Below are 25,237 nucleotides of genomic sequence, written 5' to 3' on the forward strand. Positions count from 1 at the left end.
AGCATGCTCACCATAAACTTCCACCAAGATACGATGACTTTCGGCTGCTTTTTTCTTCATATTAAAATAATGAAGAAGAATTCCCCGCAAAAACACATTATTTGGCACGAAATTCGACATTTTCAAGTGTGGTAAAAATATTGTTGTTTACGCTTCAAATAAAAAACTTATACTGACGTTTGTGCCTTACGACAGTAGCTCTCCAATGAATGTTTGGAAATGTGGATCGATGGAATAATAATCAAGTTACGCCATCTGTTGTAAAACCGCACGAACTTATTCATAGTCCTATTATTAAAATGTAAAATAATGCAAATTTTAAAAGCTAATAAAATCTTTGTAGTATACAATTCAATATATAAAATTTTTAAAAACATGAACAACTTAGAACACTAAAAAACCATAATAAAAAGATTAAAGTTGAGTTAAAACGTTAAATTTAAGAATATTGAAAATTATTATAATAGTTTAATAAAAGAGTAAAGTTTGTATTAAAACGTTAATTAAAAAAAAAATTAAAATCATAAATTTTTTCCCATGAAATAAACAAAAAATTAAATTTTAAATCCAAATAGTAAATCAAAAAAAAAATTCAAAATAACTTTTAATAGTTATGATTAAAAGACTGGCAATAACGAGAATTAAAAACAAAATATTTCAAGTTTCAAAACCAAATTAGTAAATCAAAAAATTCATAGAAAACTAAAATACTAAAACATGGAGTTTTGTAAAAAATTATTTAAATGCAGAGTAAACCCATACATTTTTTGTTATAAAATAAATTTAAAAAATTAAAAAAAACGCCTGCAATGACACCACATTTTATATTCGAATTTATATTCCTTGTGAGTCTTCAATTTTCATACATATATTCAAAAACAACTGCGAAGTCATGAAAATCAATGAATACAAAAAATGTAAAAAAAGTGATTTAACTGCTTTTTGACGGAAAATTAGTGAAACCGTTGCGAGTTTACATTTATAGGCACGTAAATTTGTTGTCTACCCATAAACGTTTGACAACTGTGTACGAGCAGTAATAAAGTTGTTGTAAACAAAGCGCGAATATGCAGTGCAAAGGCTTGCGCATGCGCTGAACAAACTGTCACCATCGTCAGCGCATAGCTGCAACGGCATTAAACGTTACTTTTAACCAGCTGCCGCTTCATTGTGCTTAACCGTCTGTGTGTCGGCGAGTATGTGTCTAAGCGGTTGTCCGGCTGATCGATTGCTAAAATTTATTTATTTAGAAAATAATTTGGTTTTTTTCTCGATTTTTCGCGTTAAAAATAATTTTGAAGTACAAATCGTGTAATTTATACGCACATGCGCAACTCGAAGTGCGCAAACACAAAGAATAACAAAAAATCAAATAAATTACACGTACCTATAGCTGTATAGGTATGTACTTACCTATGTATACAGGCATACAGATATGAACAGTAAACGGGATTGCTCATACGCCTCACTCATACCCTTAAGCTATAAGCTGTTGTTCTGTTTACTACTGACGCACAACGAAATTTTAATTTTAATTCAATTTTTTTAGCGTTGTTTTTCTTCGTGCGTCTGCGTACAATTGACAGCAGTCATGAATTTATTGAAATTTCTTTAGAATTTTCTAGCTGAGAATACGTGCATAAATACTGAATATTTGAGGTGATGAAGTGATGAGACAATGGCGCTTTGGAGGCAAATGGAAATTATAAAAGTGTTATAAAGCAAAATTATGCAATTCGTGTAGAAATGAAGTGGATATTTTTAATCAACACAAAATTGCAGTTTAATTGATCAGCAATTAACCGAAGATTATTGTGAAATTTGTGCAGATTTTTGGAAAAATTGTGTTGCAAAAACGATTTGGAAAAATGGTGCATTCTGTTGATGTGTCTACAATTGCTGGAACCAGTGATATGGTAAAATTTCATTTTGAATTAATCGTAGTTAGTATTCTTTTAAATTATATTTGCACACCTTAGCCCGCTTTTCATTTAAAGCTTCATAGTCGCATCAATTAATCAGTACTTTAAAAATATAAAATATTATATAAGCAACGTCGGAATATTAATTAATAGTGTAAGTTTCCTGTACTTTGCAGCATTATACAATATCTTTGTAACGAAAAAATCAAGAATGCCAATATTCAATTCGAATGCAAAAGACCCGGACCTGAAAATCCACTTAATTTTGTTTTTGAAGTGAAGTGTTCCTTAGGGGTCGATGGACGAGCGAGAATGGAGAGTAAAATTTCAAGGCAACGTTTTGGGCATTTTCGTTCCGCGAGAGAGGAAAAAGATGTAACGTAGATGAAAAGGACAGAGAGAGCTTTACCTTACATATATCTTAGATACACTTTAGGCTATTTTTCCTGAGTTTTTTTTTGGTGCAAACTTAGAGGAAATTTATTTTTGGAGCCTACTTTTTGGCATTATTTTTCCTTGGTGCCACCGTTATATTTCCTTGGTCCCAATTTTTTTGACTTTTTTTGGTACCTTGTTTTTGGCGCTTATTTCCGTTTTCGGCGTCTGATTTATTGGTACTGCCTTGCGGTAATTTGTGCCGTTGCTGCGGTCCTGGAATCGCTGCGTTTGGGCGGGTGATAAACGCTCGAAGTAGTACACGTTCTTGCCATGGTTTGTGTCGGGCGTTTCTCTGCAAATAATGTGAATTTATTAAGATATATATTCTTTCTTTCTCTCTCTCTAATTCTCTCTCGGGTCTCTCCTCCTTCTTTGTCTGCCTTGAAAGTTTCACTTCTGTTATGTGTACTACGCTATTCGTACTTTTTTTTTGATATTCTATTCAATAAAACTGAGTATCTGACAGTATCTGAGAGTACATTAAATGTCATTGGGTTAAAAAAAAAAATGTTCGAGATATTTAACCCATGCCCGAATTGAATACGAGCGCAAGGGCTAAAAATATAAGCATATTAAAGAAGAAGTTTCCGCCGTTTTCTCTTAAAAAGTTGAGGCGTAATTTTAACGGTTGAATATTTATGTTTTGGAATGTGGACCACTATCTGTGAAAAATGTAATGGGCTGTTGATGTAGTGAAGGAGAGAAAAGAGATCTACGCAGGCCATCCTCAAAGGGTATGCTAAGGAATCTCAAGTGCCTAGCCGTCAGAGCCGGACATTTGTAAAGAAAATCTCTTTCTCTGCAGGATCCCCGCAGCTTCTGCAATAGGGGTTGTACGAAAGCCCAAGCTTCTCCACATGAGTTCTGATCACCCAGTGACCAGTGAACACCGCAATGAGTTAGGAGTTTCAATGGCGGGGAATTCCCATCACCTTAAGCGTCCGGTTTCTGTCGTATTGAGGCCATAGTGTTTTTGAGATAGCGCACGACAAATAGAACTTCATCTGTCCTGTTATAGTTCTTTACGATTTGTCTCCCATAAATATTGTTGTCTTCAACGAGCTGCTGCATTAGTACTAAACATTACGGTAGCTAAATGAAAAGTTCTGGAAATTTAAGTGTAATTATATTAATATAGTTAAAGGCTCCTAAACTCTACGCATAAGGTGTTGAGTTATAATAAAAAAATGTTAGATCTTCTATTGGTTTTTTGTGTGTTTTCTTATTTTAATGTTTTGTTGGTTTTTTAAGAATGTCATTTTAAAAAAATCTGTTTCTTAGTTGGAATGTTTTTGCTTATTTTATTTTTTACTGGCTAAAACTACTTCGATAATCTTGGAAACATTTTTTTTTAACTGACCTTGAAGAGGTTTCTGGGAGATCAATAATTTTTGCAATATGCATTTGTCTTTAAGGCCACACAGAGTTGTTTGTAGAATTTAAAATTTGTTATTTGATTCAAAAATTGAGTAGTAAAGGGTTTTTAAAAACCAATTTTACGTTGAATCATAAAACGGTTATGCACTTCCAAATAAAATATCAAACCAATTTCTCTCCAGTTTTAAGAAACAAACCCATTTTAAGAGGAATGAGCTTAAAATTTTACGAGCACTTACAAGCAGTACCGAAAAGTTGCGAAAACATGGGAACAGAACTTTAAATTTCAATTTCCCTCGTGAGCATTAGACAGACATGGGCGTGGGGCACTAAATTTCGAGTACCACTTTCTTGAAGTTTACTTACTTTAACACTTAACGACATTAGAGCAGCAATGAATTTCTAATAACTCAAGTATACATAAATTCTATTTTTCTCTCTTTATATTCCCTCGATCGATTATCACTATTTGCAAGATTTAGTGAAAACAGTTTTTAGGCTACTCATTAGGGCGGGTCGATTTCAAAATCGCTCATTGCTCTGTGAAAATCGTATTCTAGGGATCAAAATAAGAAACTTTGCCGAAGGAACCATACCTCTAAAACGAATTCTGATGTCGCCCAATTTGGGTCGAACGAAAAATCCCACTTTGACTCATTTAGAGTGCTCCTATCGAGTCCAAATGTATGACCGACCCCCACTAACTTTGGACAGCCGATCCACCGATGCCAGTGGCACACCCCCTGGAACTCCCCTGGGGGGTTCCCCATACATTCATTTCAAAATATCACCATTTTTGGCCTTAAGATGAGAAAAGAAACTAAAAAGTTCGACCCAAATTGGGGGACATCAGAATTCGTTTTAGAGGTATGGTTCCTTCGGCAAAGTTTCTTATTTTGATCCCCACAAATCGACCCGGCCTACTACTCATATTAACTTAGTCGTAATTTTGTCAGCTTAACTGTAGCTAGGCTTGCAGTGGAGAGCCTATTGAACTACCTACAACATTGAACTAACAACAACAGTGGTAGTGAAAACATTGATTTTTTCCACCGAGGAAGTTTTTCATAAAATCAACCGAATATTAATTTTTTCGAGTAATGATGCGGAGTCAACCACCCCACTTATCAAATGGAGAACGAAAGTGAAGGAGGAATAATCCTTTTAATATCTATTGTTTTGGCAAGCATCGAGTTTTATAGGAAGTCATTGGATCAGTGAAATGCAAACAACGCAAAGCATAGCACACAAGAGGCCTCACATATCCCCAAATTTGCCATACTACATATATGTATGTCGCATGTACTTTTTTCACACAATTCTTTGGTGCACGCTTTTCTAACGAACGTATTTACCGGGTAAAAAAAGTGGTGGGTGTATTCAAAATGATCGAAATTCATGATGAAAAAATTTACTCGAACATTTTGTGCATTACTACCACAGAATCAGAGTTCAAAGTCTACTGTAGGCTTAAGATATTAAATTATAGAAAAAGTTTCTAATAACTGCAGTCACCCCTCGGCAAACCTCCGAGTACACTTCTGCCATGGAAAACCCTCTCATAACCATATCATCTGCTGCGCGGGATCGGTGTTACTCTAGGCAAGAATTATATACAGATCAGCCAAAACGCTCCAGGGGGTAGCTGAGATCTTCGCCATAACGGAAACAGTGGAAATCGTATCCGGAAAAGTGTTCGAAAAAGTTAAAACTAAAATATTTTCGGACAGTCAATCAGTCCTCAATACCTTAAACAGCTTTACGTTTAATATAATAATTAAAGTCCTTATAGTCAAAAAATGAATTCAAATAAAAACCACGGCCTACTGGAATGGCACAAACGGCCTTAGTCCAAAAAGTTCCTGAACTTTAATACCAACTGAGCAAAATCTGTTGTGATCCTGGATAAAAAGTTCAGAATAATCTAGTGCACTTATAGGAAACTTTGCCTACAATAAACATTTCAATACAATAGAGGTTCTGCTTTGATGAAGAGGAGTCCATGTAATACTTAATCACCAACTGTGAAGCATTAGGTCGCAGGATACACAGAATCCTGGGCTCGTACCCACTACAGGATGAAGATCTACAAATTCTCCCTTGTAAGAAGCCGGTTCGATTCCTCGCAATACTAAGTAATTTGAATTAAGCACTTAGGGACGCACAATAGATCAATCTGGTCGCAGAGCATAAAGGCCTTAGTGTAACCTTTACAGCCCACCTTTACTGGAGGCGCCTTCCTTTATAGGACTATACTCGTATCAAGACGTACAGCACGAATTATAGGAGAAGCTCGGCGACCCAAATCTATATATATCGCCCACCGAAAACCTTTAAAATAAATATGTAAAAATAAAAATGTTTAAAAATGAAGTTTGAAAATTTATTGTTTTATGAGAATTAAAAGGTTTGGTTAAAAATTTACTTGTAGTTTCCTTGCACGTGGGGTATTCTAAGTTTTGGTATAATATGGAAGTTCCAAAGGCTAATAGATTCAACCCATTAACTCAAAAATTTAAATTTGCACATTCATGCTTCTGACATAAGTGGGTCGCTATCAAGATATTTTATTATATAACAGAGACACATGCTGTTTTAGTTTTAGAATATTTCTAAAAAAATATAAATATAGATTTTCCCTAATTTTTCGTGCAGTCTCATGTTTTTTGCTTTTTGTTTTTTTTGGTAAGCTACTGTCAACCCCTTACAGTGCACGCTCTATTTCAGCTTAAACAATTTCCGTTCTCAAGGCCACAGTAGCAAAGTTTGTTTTTTGCATTATAGTTTCATGTTCATATTCGCTGTTTGAAGACAATGAACGGTATGATGAATATGGATTACTAAATAGGGGCGTACTGACAACTTGCTAGACACATTAGTGGATTAAACGCTGTCACTGGCAGCATTGCATTGTCTTCATCGTATGAATAAAGAGCTTGAAAGGCATTGTTAACGCTCACAGTTAGACACCAAAGACACAAGGGCCGCACAGAGGCCAAATATTCACACGCCTAAATGCTGTCTTTTGTAAACTGAAAGCAGGCGGTGCACAGTGGTCGAAACGAGCGATCTAATGGGATTTAATTAAAATCTAATGTTAAGAAATGCCGAAGAAATTGCTTTTCTTTTCCTAACCAACAATCCATTGCAGAGATTAGCACTATCTTTTTTGCATTTTCGTACAGCTCTGTGCTGCCAAACATAACAAGTGTTGTGCCAAGCGCAGGCAAAAACTTTCTCCTTTTTTTACATTGTATACTGAAACTCGCTGCTTTAGTAAGCAAGTTCCTTTTTAATTTAATCAAAGTGTTTAGTTCAAAGTTAAAGGTATGAAATAGCTAAAAACATCTTGGGAAATGTTTGTGAATTTGTTTAAGTTTAAATTGTAGTCAAAGTTAATACTTGTAGTAACCTTGGAAAACTACCTAATCCGAGTTTTTCGGGGAGCGGAAACTCGACCGTAAGCAAAAGTCTACCAGGCGGATATCCTGGAAGACAAGGTGAAGCAGTTGAGCAGTAATATCTAGCCGCTGAAGATTGACCCTCTGGAAGTCCAGGTCTGAATCCATTGGACTACACTTTGTGGGCAGAATTGGAGAAAATGGCCTGTCGAAGGCCTCACAGAAATTTGGAGAGTATGAAACAAGCTTTGGTTCGATGATCCACGTCAATATCGATAGAAACCGTGCTTGCTGCTATAGCTGAATGACCTAATCGTTTGAAAGCTTGTGTAAAAGCAAATGGTGACCATTTCGAATGAAAATTGCAGATTTGTCACTTTAATATTTGCATAATTAAATAAAAATCACTTCATTAAAGAAAGTATTATATTTTCATATTTATAACGGACTTAATTTGTAACAGCACTTATGGCAGGATTAAGTACACAAAACATCATCATACTTGGCCCATGATCGTTTTCGATTGACGTGATTGTAAAAAATCCATTTTTCATCGCCAGTGATACTCCGCTTCAAAAACGGATCGACTTCCTTGTGTTTAAGATGCATATCACAAGCGTTGAATCGGTTGGCTAAATGAATTTCTTTCAATTCATGCGCTACCCAAATATCAAACTTTTTTACCAGTCCAAGACTGTTTATATGCTCATGAAGGGTTGATTTTGGTATATTTAATTTCTCTCCAATCCCACGCAAAGTTACATGACGATCCATTTCGATTAAAGCCCTGTGTCTATCGACTTGGCCGACCTGACCATGGCTCATCTTTAAGTGAAAAATCTCCAGAACAGAATTTGATAAACCAATTTTGACACTGTTTTTCTTTTAAGACTTTATCACCATACAAATTGAGCAACTTTTTAGCAACCTCTCTGCGCTTTTTCCTCTATAGAAATAATAAAGTAAAATATGACGAGCATGTTCTTTTGTGGACTCCATATTAAAATTAACGCTAAACAAACAAATATAAACAGAATTACGCGCACTTTTTTTTCTAAAGCAAGTTAGAAGTGACAGCTTATAACTGTCAAAAGAAAAAATTAAAATAAATAATCACAAGCTGTTCAAAACAATTATCAACGCCGTCTATATGTAAGATCGGCAATTATCATACTTCAATAACGACCAAATTAAGTGGTGTAGGTGAAGAACTGATTTTAAGATTCAGCGTGATTATATATACGATCTATTTCTTGTGGATATCGAATTAATATTGATTCATTTCGACAATACGCTACAAAACCAGCGGAACTCTGTGTTACAAAATATCCTTGGCTATAAATGACCAGCTTTGTATTTACATAAAATTTTAATTCACCGAGGTGACATTATAGATGCTGCTCCACTTTCAATCGGGCAAATGTCAGAAGAAGCACTGAAGCTAAAAACAAAGACTTCCGTAATTATCGCGAGCATCATGCAAGAAAAAGTTAAAAAAATGCACTGTGGAGAATTTTATGAATGCTATTTTCAGTTCGTACGAAGCCACGATATCGCCTTTATCTGTAAGTTCTATCCACAGTTCGTAAAAAAAAATTAATAAATAATAAAAAATGGTTTGGATAAAAAACCATTGCAAATTCTTTTTGATAAAGATATGAAACATAAAGAGCTTAGTTCAGATAAAAGCGACTCAGATTGTGACTGAAAAATGAATAAAATCTTTTGTAATATAAATAATTTAGAAATATATAAGAAATATAAAAAAATTTGTGTTCTATGTCGGCTGTTACTATCAAAACTTTATTCATTTGGCATACTTTAATTTTAAATTTATCAAATAAAACCCATTTTGTGAAAATTGTACATCACTAAAAATATTCCACTGCAACTAGTTATGATACTATGAAAAACTGAAATGAAAAAAATTTAAACGTTTTGCTTTCCAAAAATGTTCCAGAAACTTTAATTCGAATTCTTTTTCTTGAGATATGAATTTAATTCCGCTTGAACCACCATTTCGACCACTGTGCTGCGGTGCAGAACATTTTATTTAGTTTGTATGGATTTTGTTACACTTGTATATGTTGGTATTTAAGAACACATACCGCGTCATAAAAAATATTACATCATCAAAAATATTACGTATTACGTGGTTTCCAATGGATTTTATATGTAGCCATACTTATGTTTAGTTAGTATTGCTGTAGGTAAATTTGCCAAATAACAGAAAAGTGTTGTTTTCTAATAGCGGTCACCCCGCCCCAGGCAATGGCAAGCCTAAGAGTGTATTTACGCCATAAAAAGCTCCTCATAATAACCCATCTGCCCTTCGGAAATGGCGTATGGAAAAACATCAAGACGCACGGCACAAATTGCAGGAGGTGCTCGTTCAAACACCAAATAAAGGGCGTAAATGCCAATTATATTATATACCTATATACATGTAATAAAATAAGTTTATTAGTAGATCAATGTATGCATTTATTTTAATACATTTCGTTTCCTAATTGCTATTCTTTCCGCAGGACCAAACAAAACGCACAAAGCCTTCCACGCTGCGCCGCACATTGAACGCGCTGCGGCAACGTTTAACACGACGCAGTCGCTCTAAACCGCCCGATTGGTTTCTCGAGAAATTTTCCAATACCAATAATGTCGATAAAATTGGCAAGACCACAGCCAGCACAATAACAGCTGCCGCAGCGGCTAGTGAAGAGGGCGCTGCCAACGGCCCAACTGCGACAAACACTCCACCTGCCGATGAAGGTCTTTCCAGCGAAATACGCGGCACCAGTCGGCTGTGTAATCGGCTTTCGGTGAATCCAACACTGCAGTCGCATTATAGGGTGAGTCAAAAAAACAAAAAACAACAGAAGCCTGCTGACTTATCATTTGTTGAAATGTACATATTTTACGTTTCTCTTCTTCGCTTCTTTTCTGCCTGCAGTGGCTAGGCATCGTATCTTTAGCTGTACTGTATAATATTATATTCGTTGTGGGGCGTTCCGTTTTTTGGGAGATCAATCAACGTGCCCCAACCGCATGGTACTTTCTAGACTACCTTTGTGATCTTATATATCTAGTGGATACGCTGGTGCATATGCATGAGGGTAAGTAACTGAAAACGCCCAAGTGATTTTTCTCCCATATTTTATTCTCATTTTCTGCACACTACTTCTGCACTTTTCTGCAGGCTACTTGGATCAGGGTCTGCTGGTGCGTGATGCCTACAAGCTGCGGCGCCACTACTTCCATGCCAAAGGTTGGTCCATCGATGTGTTGTCGATGTTACCCACCGATATCGCCTATATCTGGTGGTCGCCAAATTCATGTAGTGCCAAAATGCTGCCCTGCCCCGTGATAGTGCGGCTAAATCGTTTGTTGCGTGCGCCGCGTCTGTGGGAGTGGTTCGATCGTACGGAGACGGCTACTGGTTATCCGAATGCTTTTCGCATTTGCAAAGTGGTGCTCGCTATTCTGGTGCTGATTCATTGGAATGCTTGCATGTACTTTGCGATTAGTTATGCCTTAGGTTTCGGCACGGACAATTGGGTGTACAATCTGAACGGTTCACGGAACAGTACATTACAAAGGCAGTACATTTATAGCTTTTATTGGTCTACATTGACCTTAACGACGATCGGTGAGACACCAACGCCCGAAAACGATGCGGAATACTTGTTCGTGGTGGCGGACTTTTTGGCTGGTGTGCTGATATTCGCTACTATAGTGGGTGAGTATTTTGCAATTTTTAGACTTAAATATTTTGAATCTATTTATTTAGAAATGATGCAAATTTACGCGTTAACGTTAACTACACAAAGACCAATATAACAGATTTTCTACAAAAAACGAATAAAAAACCTTCACGACTAGACATTATAAAATTCGAACGCCTTAGGTTAGGACACACGAAAATAACACATGGCCATCTTATGAATAACACAAACCCATTATATTGTACTTGCAACACAGATATCTTAGTCACAGTAACTCATCTTCTACTGAGTTGCCCCCTGTATGCTACCCGTAGAGAACAAATATTCACTAACACAAACCCAATTTCACACCTCTCAGTCCCTTCTCTTGAGTCAATATCCCTAATAACAAAATTCCTCAAAAGAACCAATCTTTACCATAAGATTTAAAATAAAATTGTATCTACTAAGTTTAAGAATGGAAGTATGCATATGTATATAAAATTATCAAGCTTAAGGCCTCGCTGCTATAGCTCCTAACTTAAAATAGCTTATAAGATTTATGTTGTAAGCTAATTTTATATAAATAAAAAATACGCGGCAGTAATTACTTGGACTCAAAACCATATTTTCTTTCTCAAAGAATAGACTCTACTAACGGCTGGGCTTTAAACTACATTATTTACTCTTCAGTACCCTTTTTCAGAATGCTTTAGAAAGGTATGACCTCAAAACTATTAAAAAAGATTCAGTCTTGCCAATATGCGTTACTTTGGGCTGAGTGGACAATTGAACAGAAGAGTTCTACGTACAGTTTATGAACCTTTGCGCTTTGGCGGTTTCAAAATACGTAGACGGAAAGATGTGCTTCATTCAGTGGAATTGACAGAGACACCTGTAAACATATAAACGGATATAGGTCCACTGTCTCCACTCGCGGCATATTATCCTAAATGATTACAAACGTTCCACCTCTGAAAATTTTCGATGCACCCCCTGCTGATTGGGATTAAGGAAGGTCTTCCTCCTCTCTGTGTTGGATATACCAACACTTCTCTCAGGGTTTTTCTCGAGTGCGAATCTCCTTAACAGCTGGGTGGTATTGTATGACAAATCTGGATTTTGTTTATGTTACTTAAGCCAAATTATTCAGCCAATATTAAGGCCGACAAAATCCTAAAGCATTTTGATCGTTTCCGTATAACAAAATGCAGTGCTTCAATGAGGTTGGACCAAAAGTAGAGTCAAGTTAAATTAGTTGATTTAGGAAAGCATGAAAAGTGGTAGCTGGTCCTTCATTAACAAGCTTGGCACGTAGAATACCACCTTGATCAAGAAGTTTCCAGAACTACCGCCAGGTGACGCCCTAAGTCAACTGATTAGAGTTCTGTTTCTTTGTTAGTTTGCCACATCTGTGATTAATATTCCTACCAAAATTGTACCACCGTTGCTTGACAATTGTAAATCGGACTAGCACTAGCATCGCATTATATATTAGTTGAGTTTTTACTTAGAGTAGGTTGTCCACTATGAGGCACATATGATGTTGAATGAGCAACATGCCCTTATATTTCCTAAAACCAATGTGAATCGTGTAGAACATTTAGAAGGTCTCTGATTTCCGCAGCGCTAAGATCTTCAAACTCATTGAAAAATTGTCTACCTAAAATGGTGAATCTACATCTGGATGGAGTAGAGCAATGGCACAGAGGGTTGAAAAATTTCCTTCTTCTCTTCCTTATTTAGACGGCTTCTACATATAACGTTTGTTTGTACGTTGAAACAGTGCTTCGTTATAACGGAAATCAATGTGCTAAAACTATGGTTATTTTAGTTTGGCAGAGTTTAGGTGCATTTAGCAATGGAAGACGGCCACAATTGTCGGAAAATTCTACAGGTGGACTCGTTACACCATCATTCATTAGCACTTCTTATAAAGATAAGTTGCTTACATGGTAGGAGGAAGTCTATGTTATTGTCTGTGTACTAATCAGGTAGCTTGGAACCGATGTCGCAATGACCAAGAACCCATCGTACCTTTGGGAGAAATGACTCGTTAAGTGATGTGCGGCTACCTTGGCTACATTAAGGATTGTTGATTGTTTTGGGAAGAATTTTATCACCGTCCGGCTTTCATGAAAATATAGAAATCATCTCTAGGTTAAAATTGACTTGGCTCTTCACTTAATCGGGTTAGACTCAATACTAAATTCCACTTTGAGTCAAATCCACTTCGTGAGATCTAAGTATAACAGCAAACTTTTTATCTCTCTGTATGAGATTTCACTAATTTGCTGTAGGAAAGGCTTACCAAAAGAGCAAAGTCTTGCTCCACCGTCTTTCTCTAATTATAGATCTGGACATTCTCATAAATAGTGAAAAATACTTTCTTTCACTCCCCTCCGCCTGACGGTATCTGCAGATGGGATTGAAAGGAAGGTTAAGTCTGGCTGCATGATCCCCTACCTTCCAATGACCTGTAAGGGTTGCAGTGGTACGTGAAATGTTTGGGCGGGAGTATACTAACAGGTAATTCGTCCTTTGGATGTTGCACGACGGCCATGTTTTTCTTGCTGTACTGCATGTAGTTAATTACTTCCACTTTCTTTCAGCTAAAGCAGAGTAGTGTAAAGCTATGGATGTTTTTATTTTGTTGAATGGAGTAGCAACTGCAACCGCGACTGTTATGTCTAGTGCTGAACCTTCTCTTGCTAGCTCATCTGCTATTTCTTTACCCCCTATATCCCTATGACCGGGAATCCATATCAGAGTAATATGAAGTCAACGGCCGAGTAATTCTCGTTCCTATCAGTAAGACTGTAAGACTAGTTTGGATGTAATGGAGTTGGAATCTAATGCCAGCTATCAAGGCTTTAGCATTGACTTGATGCTAGATTAGGCAGTTGCATAGGCATCAACCTAAAAGAAGGCTACTAATTTAAGCATTGCAGCTTGCTCTGTCAAGCTTTCAGTTTCTTTCCTTTTGTTCCTCTTCTATATTTTTCTTTCCTCTAACATAATATTATACTTTAGTTCACACCATCGCCACTATCGATCATTTTCATGTCACTTCCCATAGCGTTCACGTTTCATTCCCTTCACTTTGTCCACGCACAGGTAATAGCAAAACATTCTGACCTTAACGTAGTTTGTCAGTGTCCTTCACCTTCGACTTTTTTAATGATTTCCCAGTATTTATACAATGATGACCCTTCTAAATATGCTGTATGTATTTCCAACTGCTTTACCTGTGCCACGCTTATATGAATTTGTTCTTGTTGATTGCTTAATTGGTCTTATTACGCCATCTAAGCAAATGAATTGTGTGCCTCTGAGTCTCACTTCTCGTGCCGTTGTTGGCGGAAGACGCATTTAGTTGTCTCTACTTCCGTTGTTTCGCTTTTTTGCGCGCTTTAATGAGTACTTCTTAGTTGTCTTTGATGTCGTTGGCGGTGAATGACTGATGGTCGACCATCAACATCAAACATCATGGCGAGTCGCCTTTTATCCTTCGTCGCTTGTCATTCGCATTTTGCGTGTTCTGTTGTTTGCTGTTTGGCTTGCAAAGTCACGTCACGTCATTTACGTTTGTGTGTTGGCTACTTATTACGCAGTGTTGGTCTAATGGTTATGGTACGTGCTCTCACCTTTGCTACAAGGAGCAGCGTGAGTCCTGGTATCCCCAAACTCTTGACAAGAAAAAAGTTTTCTAATAATAATCCAGTACTAAGTAATTGAAGTTTTAGCAAAACCTACTTGGGGAGGAAGAATTTTTACATATAAGTATTTGTATATGTTTTGATAAATGATAGCAATTTATATCGCGGATTATTTGGGTGAAATTCGTAGTTGATCGATCTACGAACATCAAGGCACTTACTTTGTTCAACAGCTGTGTAGGCACAGTAGGTAGTACCGATAACAAAATATGCTGAGAGGTTAAGGCCAATTTACACCCCGCGACAAAATGATACCACATCAACGTTTTGAATAATTTTGACTATTGTCTTTGTTTTTTGCATGTTACATATTTTGTATAAAAATATAGCTCATTGTCTAACAAAGCTACAATATATTAATCCAATACTCAAATTTCTTCAAATAAAAATTTGAAACATACCATAAGCCTTTTATGCCTATTATACGGTTTTTAATTCGAATTTATAGAAAGATTTCTGGTATGCAATTTTATAGCTTATTTTTATCATTTTATTAATGACTTGCTGGAGGAGCTGGTGAGAAGGGGCTGTAGGGTAATTGCCTACGCGGATGATGTGGCATTAATTGTTAGAGAAAAGGTTGTAGAAACCAAGTACGATTTAATGCAGGCATGTCTGAACGTACTTGTTCGATGGGCAGCGGACTGCGGTTTATCGGTGAATCCTCTTAAGATGGATCTCGTCCTTTTCACGAGGAAATATAAAATACCCAGAACTCAACTCCCCTCGATGGGGGATGCGCCGTTGGTGCTTTCTGACAAGGAGAAGCACCTAGGTCTAATCCTTGACAGTAAGCTAACATGGAAGTCGAACATGGAGGAGAGAGTAAGGAAGGCATCAATCGCCTTGTATGGATGCAAGGGCGCAATTGGCAAAAGATGGGGACTCTCGCCCAGAATTGTATTTTGGCTCTATAATACCATAATAAAGCCAATCTTGTTATATGGAGTCGTTGTCTGGTGTAACTCACTGGAGAGGATAACATCAGTTAAAAAACTAGAGAGATTGCAAAGGTCTGCACTCATTGGAATCAGTGAGGCGCTTCGAACTACTCCTACTCTAGCGCTTAATGTAATATTAAATGTGGTACCTACAGACATTGCAGGCAGAATTGCCGTTGCACGTACCACAATCAGGCTGAGGGATTGTGCTGTAAGCTCAATCTCACATATGGGCACTCAAGCATCCTCAGAAACTTTGAGTTCATCCCCCCGTCGAAGGATCAGTGTGTGCTCTCGCTTAGTCCAGGCGGAACTTTCTCCACCCATATTCCATCAAGGCAGGAGTGGATCGGGGGCAACTCCTGGGGACAGGACCTGGTTAACCTGTTCACGGATGGCTCGAAGTTGGACGGTAGGGTTGAAGGAGCAGTATTCTGCGAAGAGCCCCCCATCAGACACTAATTCAGGTTATCGGATCGTGTTCCAAGCGGAGGTGGCCGCAATCAAAGAAGCAGCTGGCCGCTACTTACTTGCGTAATAACTGTTAAGAAGGTAAATATTTACTCCGATAGCCAAGCGTCAATTAGGGCCCTATAGGCTCTATTATGGTGCATTCGAAACTGATCAGGGAATGCCTGGTCTCTCTCTCGGTTGCATCAGAATTCTTCGATAATAAAGATAATTTGGGTACCTGGTCACAGTGACATTGCTGGAAACTGCGAAGCCGACGAGCTGGCCAGACAAGGGACCTGTGAGGTAGTGTGTCCGTGAAAGGAGAGGATCGGGATCGCCTTGACAACCTGCGCTCCACTTCACTCCTGGAAGGATGGGCTGTGCACCAACTCAGCGAGCGCTGGGCTAGTACACGAACGTGTAAGGTCGCGAAGTCCTTCTGGAAACGTTTGGATAGGAGGCGTTCGAGGTATATTCTGAGGATGACAAAATCTCATCTCTCAAATTTCGTGCGCATTCTCATGGGGCATTATCCGCGGGGTATACATGCCGTGAGACTCGGAATTACTTCGAGTCCTTTTTGCGTCAGATGTATGGAGGATGAGGTGGAATCATCTCAGCACTTACCCAGCTCTCGTGGGACTAAGATTCAAGCATCTTGGTTCTCACTTCTCTTCTGCGCCTGCTGATATAGCAGGTCTTGATATCAAGAATCTGAGGAACTTCATCAGCAGCATAAAGAGGCTAATACAACCGCAAATTAGTCACCGTTCATAGTCTACAAATACTCAACCCCCCACCCCTTTCCTTTTCGTCCTATCTTTTTTTTCCTTCACCTCTTTTCCCCTCTTGCAATGGTATCACAAACGACCAAACTTCTTTCGTCCAAGGGGGTCCACTCTGTGGGCAACCATTACTACTTAACCTAACCTACGGACGCAGAACGTTTTCTTTTCATATATATATATGTATTTATACTATATATATAGTAATAAGTATAGTTTATATATACATATATATGACAAAGCTCCTCCTCCTATTTATGGTGCCTTGATGTTGTTCCACAAATCGAGGGACCTACAGTTTCCAGTCGATTCCGAAAAGCACATATTTTTATGGCAGAAATACACTCGGAGGCTTGCCATTGCCTGCGGAAGGCAACCGCTCACTTACATTGTTGATGTAGATCTGTAATTTTGTTGTTGCGGTTGAGATACCATTTTTAAATGACAATAAAATTGTGTAGTCTGCAAATGTGGCTATAGTTGAGCTAGTTTTGTTTGGAAATTGTATGTCAGATGTAAATAAGATGTATAGCAATGGGCCTAGGACGCTGCCTTGACGGATTTCTGCTGTTATCGGATGTCTGTGAATATTTATCATTTTATTTAAAGTAGAAGACACGATCAGTATGGTAGCTCTTGATAATTAAATAATATTCTAGTGGTACTATTGTCCTAAGTTTATTTAAGAGGCTTTTGTGGCAAACTTTGTCAAATATAGATCAACGCAGTATCCTTTATTTTTTATATCTGAAGCTCTTTTTTGTGTAACTCGACGTATTTGTTGGATAGTTTTTTCGAAAACCGAATTGATGATGTGGAATGAAATTTTTCGAGTCAAGAATTTGGATAATTCTGCCATGTAAAAGTTTTTCTGCAATTCTAGATATAGTCGGAAGTAGGCTTATATGTAGGTCGATGTGAAGTTGAAGCTGTTGGATTTTCACCCAGTTTTGGTAACGCAATGATTTTAGCGACTTGTCATACCTTTGGGAAGTATTGTAAGTAGTAAGTTAAAGTTAATTAAGTAAGTTAAACAAACTTCTAAGGAATATATAAGCCTCAATTGGTAACTCAGTAAATGCTTTACCCGTCATCTTATCATATCCGTGTGCTTTTTTATATTTAATTCGTAATATCCACGTGGTAGCAATATTAACATTAGTATTCGTGTCAATTTGTTTATCTTTGTTGTTCGATAAGACTTTTTGATGAGAATTTTCCAATGTCGTTGCTTCTTCATCGTTTGTCTTTCCTTAGTGGTGGTTGATACTTTAATTGGTTTTTTGATTCTACAAAGAATAATTTGTGTCAATTGTAGGAGTAAGATTTAAAAAAAAAATTCCAATCTCCTTTTTTTATGTCAGTTAAACAAGCCTTCAAATTTTTTGTCGCTAAGTTTAACCTCTGTTTGTCAGCAGAAGATCATGACGCATGCCAATGCGCAAAATTGTTACCAAATCCGAGATTATATTGCAGAAGCGTGTTAAGTTTAATTTGGAACACCTGCATAGCGATATTCGCCTTGATTTACAAATCAATAAGCCTCAAACGGTGGGAAATGATAGGGTGGGTTCAAGTAATGTCGAATAATTTGCCACTGACAACTTCAATTGAATTAGCCAAGCATAAGACCACATTTGAAACTCTTGTTCTTCAAATATTTGACTACGGAAAATTTCAATTTCTAATCCCTATTCTCCTTTCGCCATCAGGCAACATCGGTTCCATGATTTCGAACATGAATGTGGCACGCGTCGAGTTTCAAAATCGCATGGACGGCGTCAAACAGTATATGGCTTTCCGCAAAGTTGGTCACGAGTTGGAGGCGCGTGTGATACGTTGGTTTGCCTACACTTGGTCGCAGAGTGGAGCGCTGGATGAAGAACGCGTACTAGCCGCACTGCCGGACAAATTGAAAGCGGAAATCGCCATACAAGTGCACATGGACACACTGAAACAGGTGCGCATCTTCCACGACTGTGAACCCGGACTGCTGGAGGCACTAGTGCTGAAACTCAAACTGCAAGTGTTCAGTCCGGGTGATTATATTTGCCGGAAAGGCGATGTTGGCAAAGAGATGTACATAGTGAAACGCGGCAAATTGTCGGTGGTGGCAGACGATGGCGTCACTGTATTTGCAACACTCGGCGCCGGCTCAGTGTTTGGCGAAGTGTCGGTGCTGGAGATAGCGGGGAATCGCACAGGCAATCGACGTACGGCCAATGTGCGTTCACTAGGCTACTCGGATCTCTTCTGTCTGGCGAAGCGTGATTTGTGGGAGACGCTGGCCGATTATCCGGAAGCGCGCGCCACACTCACAGAACGTGGCTGCCAGTTGCTACGCAAAGATGGACTATTGGACGAAAGTGTTTTTGCGGGTGCGTACTCAAAACCATTCAGAAGCGAACATTTCACAACAACACAAACCTTTTTATTTTAATTTACAGATTCTCAACGCGCACACGACAGCATTGAAAGTGGCATTGAGAAATTGGAGATGTCGGTGGAGAACTTAAATGTGCGGTTAGCGCGTTTGCTCGCCGAGTACACAGCAAGCCAGGCAAAACTTAAGCAGCGGCTGGCGAAACTGGAATCAAAGTGAGTATTGAAAGAAAATGGCTTAGAAAAAGAGAGAAATAAAATTACGGGATGCGAAATGATAGGAAAATGGATGAGTGCATGGTTTGATGTGTGGAAAATTAGGTGTGAAAGCGGTCATCGAACTCGCATATACAGTTCAGCATTTCTTGCCCGCAGTTTTTTCCACAATTCGTCTTATTTATATGCATACTCATGCTAATAGATACTTAATGTAGATGAATTAAATTTAACTGAAATTTCGGTATTTTCCTCTCGTTTGCACAGCTATCAATTAACAGCCAACTCCAATGCGGGCATTAGCGCGACCGAACCTCAAACACGTCCGCGCAGCGGGCGACTCTACTCGCTGCAACCGAAAAAGCGAACACGGCAAAAACGTTTGATGGCATCTACCCAGTCCAACGACAGTAAACAGAATACATTGTAAATGTATTGATGCGATGCCGTGTGTGGTGATGCAAAGCAGGCGTGTAGCGTTTCCGTGCCAAAAGCAAAACCAAAGCCAGCCAATGCCAACGTGAAAGCGAACAACAACGGGCAACAAAGAATAAACGAATTTCATTGCAAGCAGTTCGATAAAATAAGAGTTGGCAACAAATACCAATGACGCGCGCAGAAAGAAGGAAAGCGCGCAAATGAATCACTTTTTTCGCGCGCCTGTGGGGAGCTGCTTAGCCACCGTTTGCGGTACTTTGCGACTGCTGCCTGTGCTCTACTTACTTGACTGTGGCGAATGTCGTATTTCACCGTTGCTTTTGTGGTTTTTGCTGAAGTTGCTAATTTTAAAATTCGTCCTCTAAGCTAAGTGTGGTGATTGGTTCACTATTACACCGCCCTTCACCCCACTACAACTTTTTCTTCAGTCAACTTTTACGTGCCGATGCGCTAGATGCGATACTAAATGGTGATAAATGAATTGAAATTCACAAAGTTGAGAAAATTGTAAGTTTACAGTAAAATGAGAGTAGGAAGATAACAAATACATTCAAATGTATGTAGCATTTGCATGTACGCATACACATACACAAACAAATACAAATACACATGTATATACATATGTGTATACATATTATGTATCAGAATGTGAACAGCATAAAAAAAATCTATTTCTACACACTCACATAGCCACACTTGTTTCTACCCAGATACAGGTATATTCCAAGCGCACACGACCACAGTTACATTTGCAGGTGTGTGTTGGTGTATGCATTTATTAAAGATTTAAATTGGATTACGTTTAAAGTGAATGAAGTAATTTAAATGATAAACTGCGAAAAAGCGCTAGCATTTTCAAGACGAGTATTATGATTTTTATCCTCATATACATATAAATATATACAGACACGCTATTGATATGTGTACATCTGTTTGTAATAGTAAATAATTAATGAAATCACAACACCATAAGTGTGAACATTTAAGAAATTAAATTAAATAATAACGTACATATGTATGTATGTGTGCGAATCGCATCCGCAGATCAATAAGGCCGTAATTCCAAAATAAAGTTTTTTTGTTATTTTTTTTCAGTAAGAGCGAAACAAATTTAATATCTCTGAACAAAATCAGATGTTAGGTTTTGTTTTATATTACCATTTTGCAGCTTTATTACTAGCCAGCTGATGGACTTCTTTACTGCGTGGTTTACAATATTAAAAATAGCTTTATTTACAAATTTTCTTAACCTCCTTCTTCAGCTTAATTCTCGTGGAAGCCTTAAAGGAACTAAAATGTGTATGCAATAAAATACGAGAGCGATAAATAAGTGCCCGTGTTAGAAATGAAGACACCATTTTTCAAACATTTGTTCTTTATTTTTCAACATAGTCCCCTTGTAGAAAGATACACTTCTCCCAACGCTCCGGCCATATTTTAACCCCTCCAAAAATTGGGACTTGTCGATCACTCCAAAAACGTCTCTGTCGCGGCGATGACTTTCTCGTTTGAACTGAATTTTTTTGCCGTGAGCCAGTTCTTCATGTTAGGGAACAAGAAAAAGTCATCGCTACGACCTTTCCGGCTGATAGAGCAGGTTCACCGGGAGAAATCTATTGTTTTGATTGTTGCTAAGTTTCTGGTGTACAATGAAGAATCTAGGTTGTATCAACGGTGACCACGCGATGCAAAAATTTCTTCAGATCTCGCTTAAATTGCTTCAAACACTGCTTCGAAGTTAAAATCCGCATCCGCTTGTTGTTGCGTGTGAGCAATCACGGCACCCATTGGGGCGACAATTTTTTCATCGCCAACTTATCATGTAAAAATTTAATTGAGAATTATGATTTATTCAAAAAGATGGATCAAAGAGCCTGTATCAAATTTGGACCAAAGCAGCGGCTATCGGTGGTACAAAATGTTCTCAGAAGGCCGAGAAGATGTGAACGACGAAAAGCGTGCCGGACGCCCGAGCACTTCAAAAACAGACGAAAAAATTGATGAAGTGAAGAAAATGATTAAAAAAGTTGCTGAGGCCCTAGACATATCGGTTGACTCGTGCCATTCGATTTTTTTTCAATGATTTGGGCATGAGACGGGTCGCCGCAAAATTCGCACCAAAACTGCTCAATTTCGGCCAAAAGCAGCATCGCATGAACATTGCTAATGAGATGTTGGACTCCATCCGTGACGACCCAAATTTGCTCCAGGGGGTCATAACTGGTGACGAATCGTGGGTTTATGGTTATGACGTTGAAATCAAAGCTCAATCATCTCAATGGAAGCTGTCGCACGAACCAAGACCGAAAAAAGCGCGCCTAATTCGGTCGAATGTAAAAGCTTTGCTTACCGTTTTCTTCGATTGCAGGGGCATTGTGCATCATGAGTTCTTCCATAGGGTAAAACGCTCAATAAGAAATATTACCTGCAAGTTATGCGCAATTTGCGCAAAGCGATCCGCCAGAAACGCCCGAATTTGTGGAAGAACAATAATTGGCTCTTGCATCACGATAACGCACCTGCTCACACGTCGTTGGTTGTGCGCGACTTTTTGGCCAAAAACAACACACTAATGATGCCACAGCCACCGTATTCCCCAGATCTGGCCCCCTGTGACTTTTTCTTCTTCCCGAAACTGAAGCGGCCCATGAAAGGACGACGCTACGCTACGATTGCCGAGATAAAGACGGCATCGAAGGAGGAGCTCAACAAGATACAAAAAATGATTTTTGAAGTGTTTCGAAGATGGGAAAAAAAGTTGGCACAAGTGCATAATATCGCATGAGGATTACTTTGAAAGGGACAAAATAGGTAATAATGAATGAATAAATAATTTTTGAAAAAACACAAAACACAAGATACTGAAAAAATTATTTCGTATTGTAAAATCGGAGAAAATTATCTATTTATGAACATCCACAAGTTCAAAATGACAAAAAGATATTGTCGATACGAAAAACTAATTCAAAAAAACCCCTTTTTTAATTATTACTATTCTTTCAAAGTCCACATATCAGGAAATAATCAACGTTTAAAACCAACTACCTTCATTGCTAGTAGAGATATAACTAACCAAATTATGCGCGGACTCCAAAGCGTCACATTTTTCAATGTTCGCTTGGTGTGAAATAAACCAAATTTCACAATAAAAATCATTGAAAAATGTTAAACAAAGAAAAACGTTTTTTTTATTTCTCTAGAAATAATGCTCGACGTTTTTCCATCTGTAGCTACAATATGCACAGGGTGCTCCATCTTTTATGTCGGTATATAAACGCTGAAGAACTTTGTCATTTACCAACCGATCGACTTCAGCATACATTTTTTCGATACGTCAATTCAGTACAATTTCAATCATGGATCGCTTTACACCGAAACAACCGAAATCGACGCTATAAAACCATAAATGCTTGACAGAGTGATGACAAACGCAGAAAAAAGATAGCAGGTTGTGGTTGCTTATAAAGGTGGCCACTTGATTGATATAAATTGATATAAAATAAATAAAAATAAATAAGCAAACCAAATAAAAATACCTTTCTTATACAAATCAGCGGTTTTGTTTTTCAAAGTTATTCAATATTTTCATACTGACATAAAAGATGGCGCACTCTGTATTGTATATATAAGTAGACTTCTTAGGTTTGCGATAAGAGAGCAAGTGGCACCGCACGAAAAACTGCTTGTCCTTAGATCGACACCAACGGCAGCAATGTAGGGCCGCCGAATCTGCACCAGATACTACTTTTTTCTCACTGCCGCGCCAGCGTGAGTATACAACTATATAAATATTTAGACAATTTCTTGTAAATATATTTCATATCATGAAACTAAAATACATTCTGAATATGAAACAAATCGGTCCATAAATATTTCGTCTTGTAGCCTACATATGTTGGGAGCAGATATATAAGAAATATAAAGAATAATTTTTCGATTGAGATCTAAACGTACCATTTTTGATACATTGATTAAAAAGAAAAACTGCTATAATTTTTTCATTTATGTAGACATAAAAATGCTAGTAAGCTGCAGGAAACTTTGTTTAAAGGAATTATCAATTGATGAGTAAATTTATGCTTCTTGCAATATAAAAGTTATGAAAATTGCATGAGTTATGAACTATCAGTTAAATACGGAAATTTATTTTTCTTTACAATTCAATATTTTCCCAAGTAGTATCGCAGTTGCTCGATTATAAAGAGTAACTAATAAAAAGTCAGAGTCAAATTTTCTATACACGACAAAGGATGAATCCAACCTACTTATCGCGATTATGTGAACTTTAATATTATTCCGACTTGCTCTCAGGTTGCTAAACAGCAAATCTAAATGAAGCTTTGTATTAAAACCAACAATAACAAATTATTAATCCTTTACAAAAAACCAACATTTTCCACCCAGTTGAATTCACCGAAATTTTTAAGCAGCGCTGCAACTTTTTTATGCCTCATCACCAGTTTCTACTTCCGCACAGGATCATAGTGATGAACCCGAAATACGCCCTAAGCAACAATCAAAAAGTCGCGCGCCCACTCTATGCACTATTTCTTCTTCTTCGATGCTCATTCTCGTCATTACTCTTGTATTGGTCTTAGACATAAGAATATAGTCATGGGGAATTGTCGTCCTCTCTCGAGTTATGATCTCATTGCTTTGGGGATGTGATAGTATGTGCACATATATATTACATACATACTACATACAAATCTAGGTTAAGCAGAAATTTAAGATACATTTAAGTAAGAAAAAAACTTCATGTGCCTCAAAGAAAAACAAAATGTATTTAAAAAGGAAATAATGAATACTATTAACTATACGTCTTTCGAAAACGAAATACAATTTTATTAATGTATAGATATGAATTTAATAAATATATAATATAATTAAGACTTAAATTAAAAAGTGAAACGAAATACAAAATAAAACTCTTAATTTTTAAAATATTTCTATTTAGTAGCTTACGGTCTTTTTTGTTCAGCATAAAGTTAGCGGACGATTTTAAATAAACTTCCTTCATAACTGCATTGTAGGGACGCTAAAATGACACATAAAAACGGCGACATACTCAAACTTAATTTTGGGTCGTAGAATACGAACCTGTATTCTATTTTTCTGGATCAAGTAATTTTCTCCAAACAGTTCGATTCTAAGTTTATATTGCCTCGCAAGCAGTTTAACGATAATTTTTGACTGAAAAAAGTTAGAGTCTATTCAGGAATTATGATTTTTTAAAACTCAAAGCTATCACATATTAAAGGTTTGCCCCTTTTTAATGGAGTAAAATTAATTTCTTTTTAATTTTGGACTCTTCACTGACTTATTTCTACCAAATTTGTGTGCTTAAATTTTTTGCATATGCTGGTTTTTGCTCTTGTTTTTGTTTTTCTAAAAGCAAAAAATATTTTATATTGGCTGCGCTGCAAAATCATTTTATTTCGGTTAAACACAGTAATACGCTCCC

General features: G+C 37.5%; 1 protein-coding gene across 1 annotated transcript; it reads left to right on the top strand.

The window, feature by feature from the left end:
- Positions 1–1,561: 1,561 nt before the first annotated feature.
- On the top strand, positions 1,562–25,131 carry LOC128868067 (cyclic nucleotide-gated cation channel subunit A). The gene is made up of 7 exons (XM_054109799.1): positions 1,562–1,916; positions 9,667–9,987; positions 10,089–10,251; positions 10,335–10,874; positions 18,450–19,115; positions 19,185–19,335; positions 19,603–25,131. The coding sequence occupies exons 1-7, from the start codon at positions 1,869–1,871 to the stop codon at positions 19,763–19,765; spliced, it is 2,052 nt and encodes a 683-aa protein (XP_053965774.1). The 5' UTR covers positions 1,562–1,868; the 3' UTR covers positions 19,766–25,131.
- Positions 25,132–25,237: the final 106 nt, after the last annotated feature.

This window comes from Anastrepha ludens, chromosome 6 (assembly GCF_028408465.1).
Source record: "Anastrepha ludens isolate Willacy chromosome 6, idAnaLude1.1, whole genome shotgun sequence".
Classification (NCBI taxonomy): Eukaryota; Metazoa; Arthropoda; class Insecta; order Diptera; family Tephritidae; genus Anastrepha; species Anastrepha ludens.

Coding starts and splice junctions, on each gene's coding strand:
- LOC128868067 (XM_054109799.1), top strand. CDS start 1,869: ATGGTGCATTCTGTTGATGTGTCTACAATTGCTGGAACCAGTGATATG. Junction 1,917..9,666: donor TTGCTGGAACCAGTGATATG/GTAAAATTTCAT, acceptor TTCTTTCCGCAG/GACCAAACAAAACGCACAAA. Junction 10,252..10,334: donor GCTGGTGCATATGCATGAGG/GTAAGTAACTGA, acceptor ACTTTTCTGCAG/GCTACTTGGATCAGGGTCTG.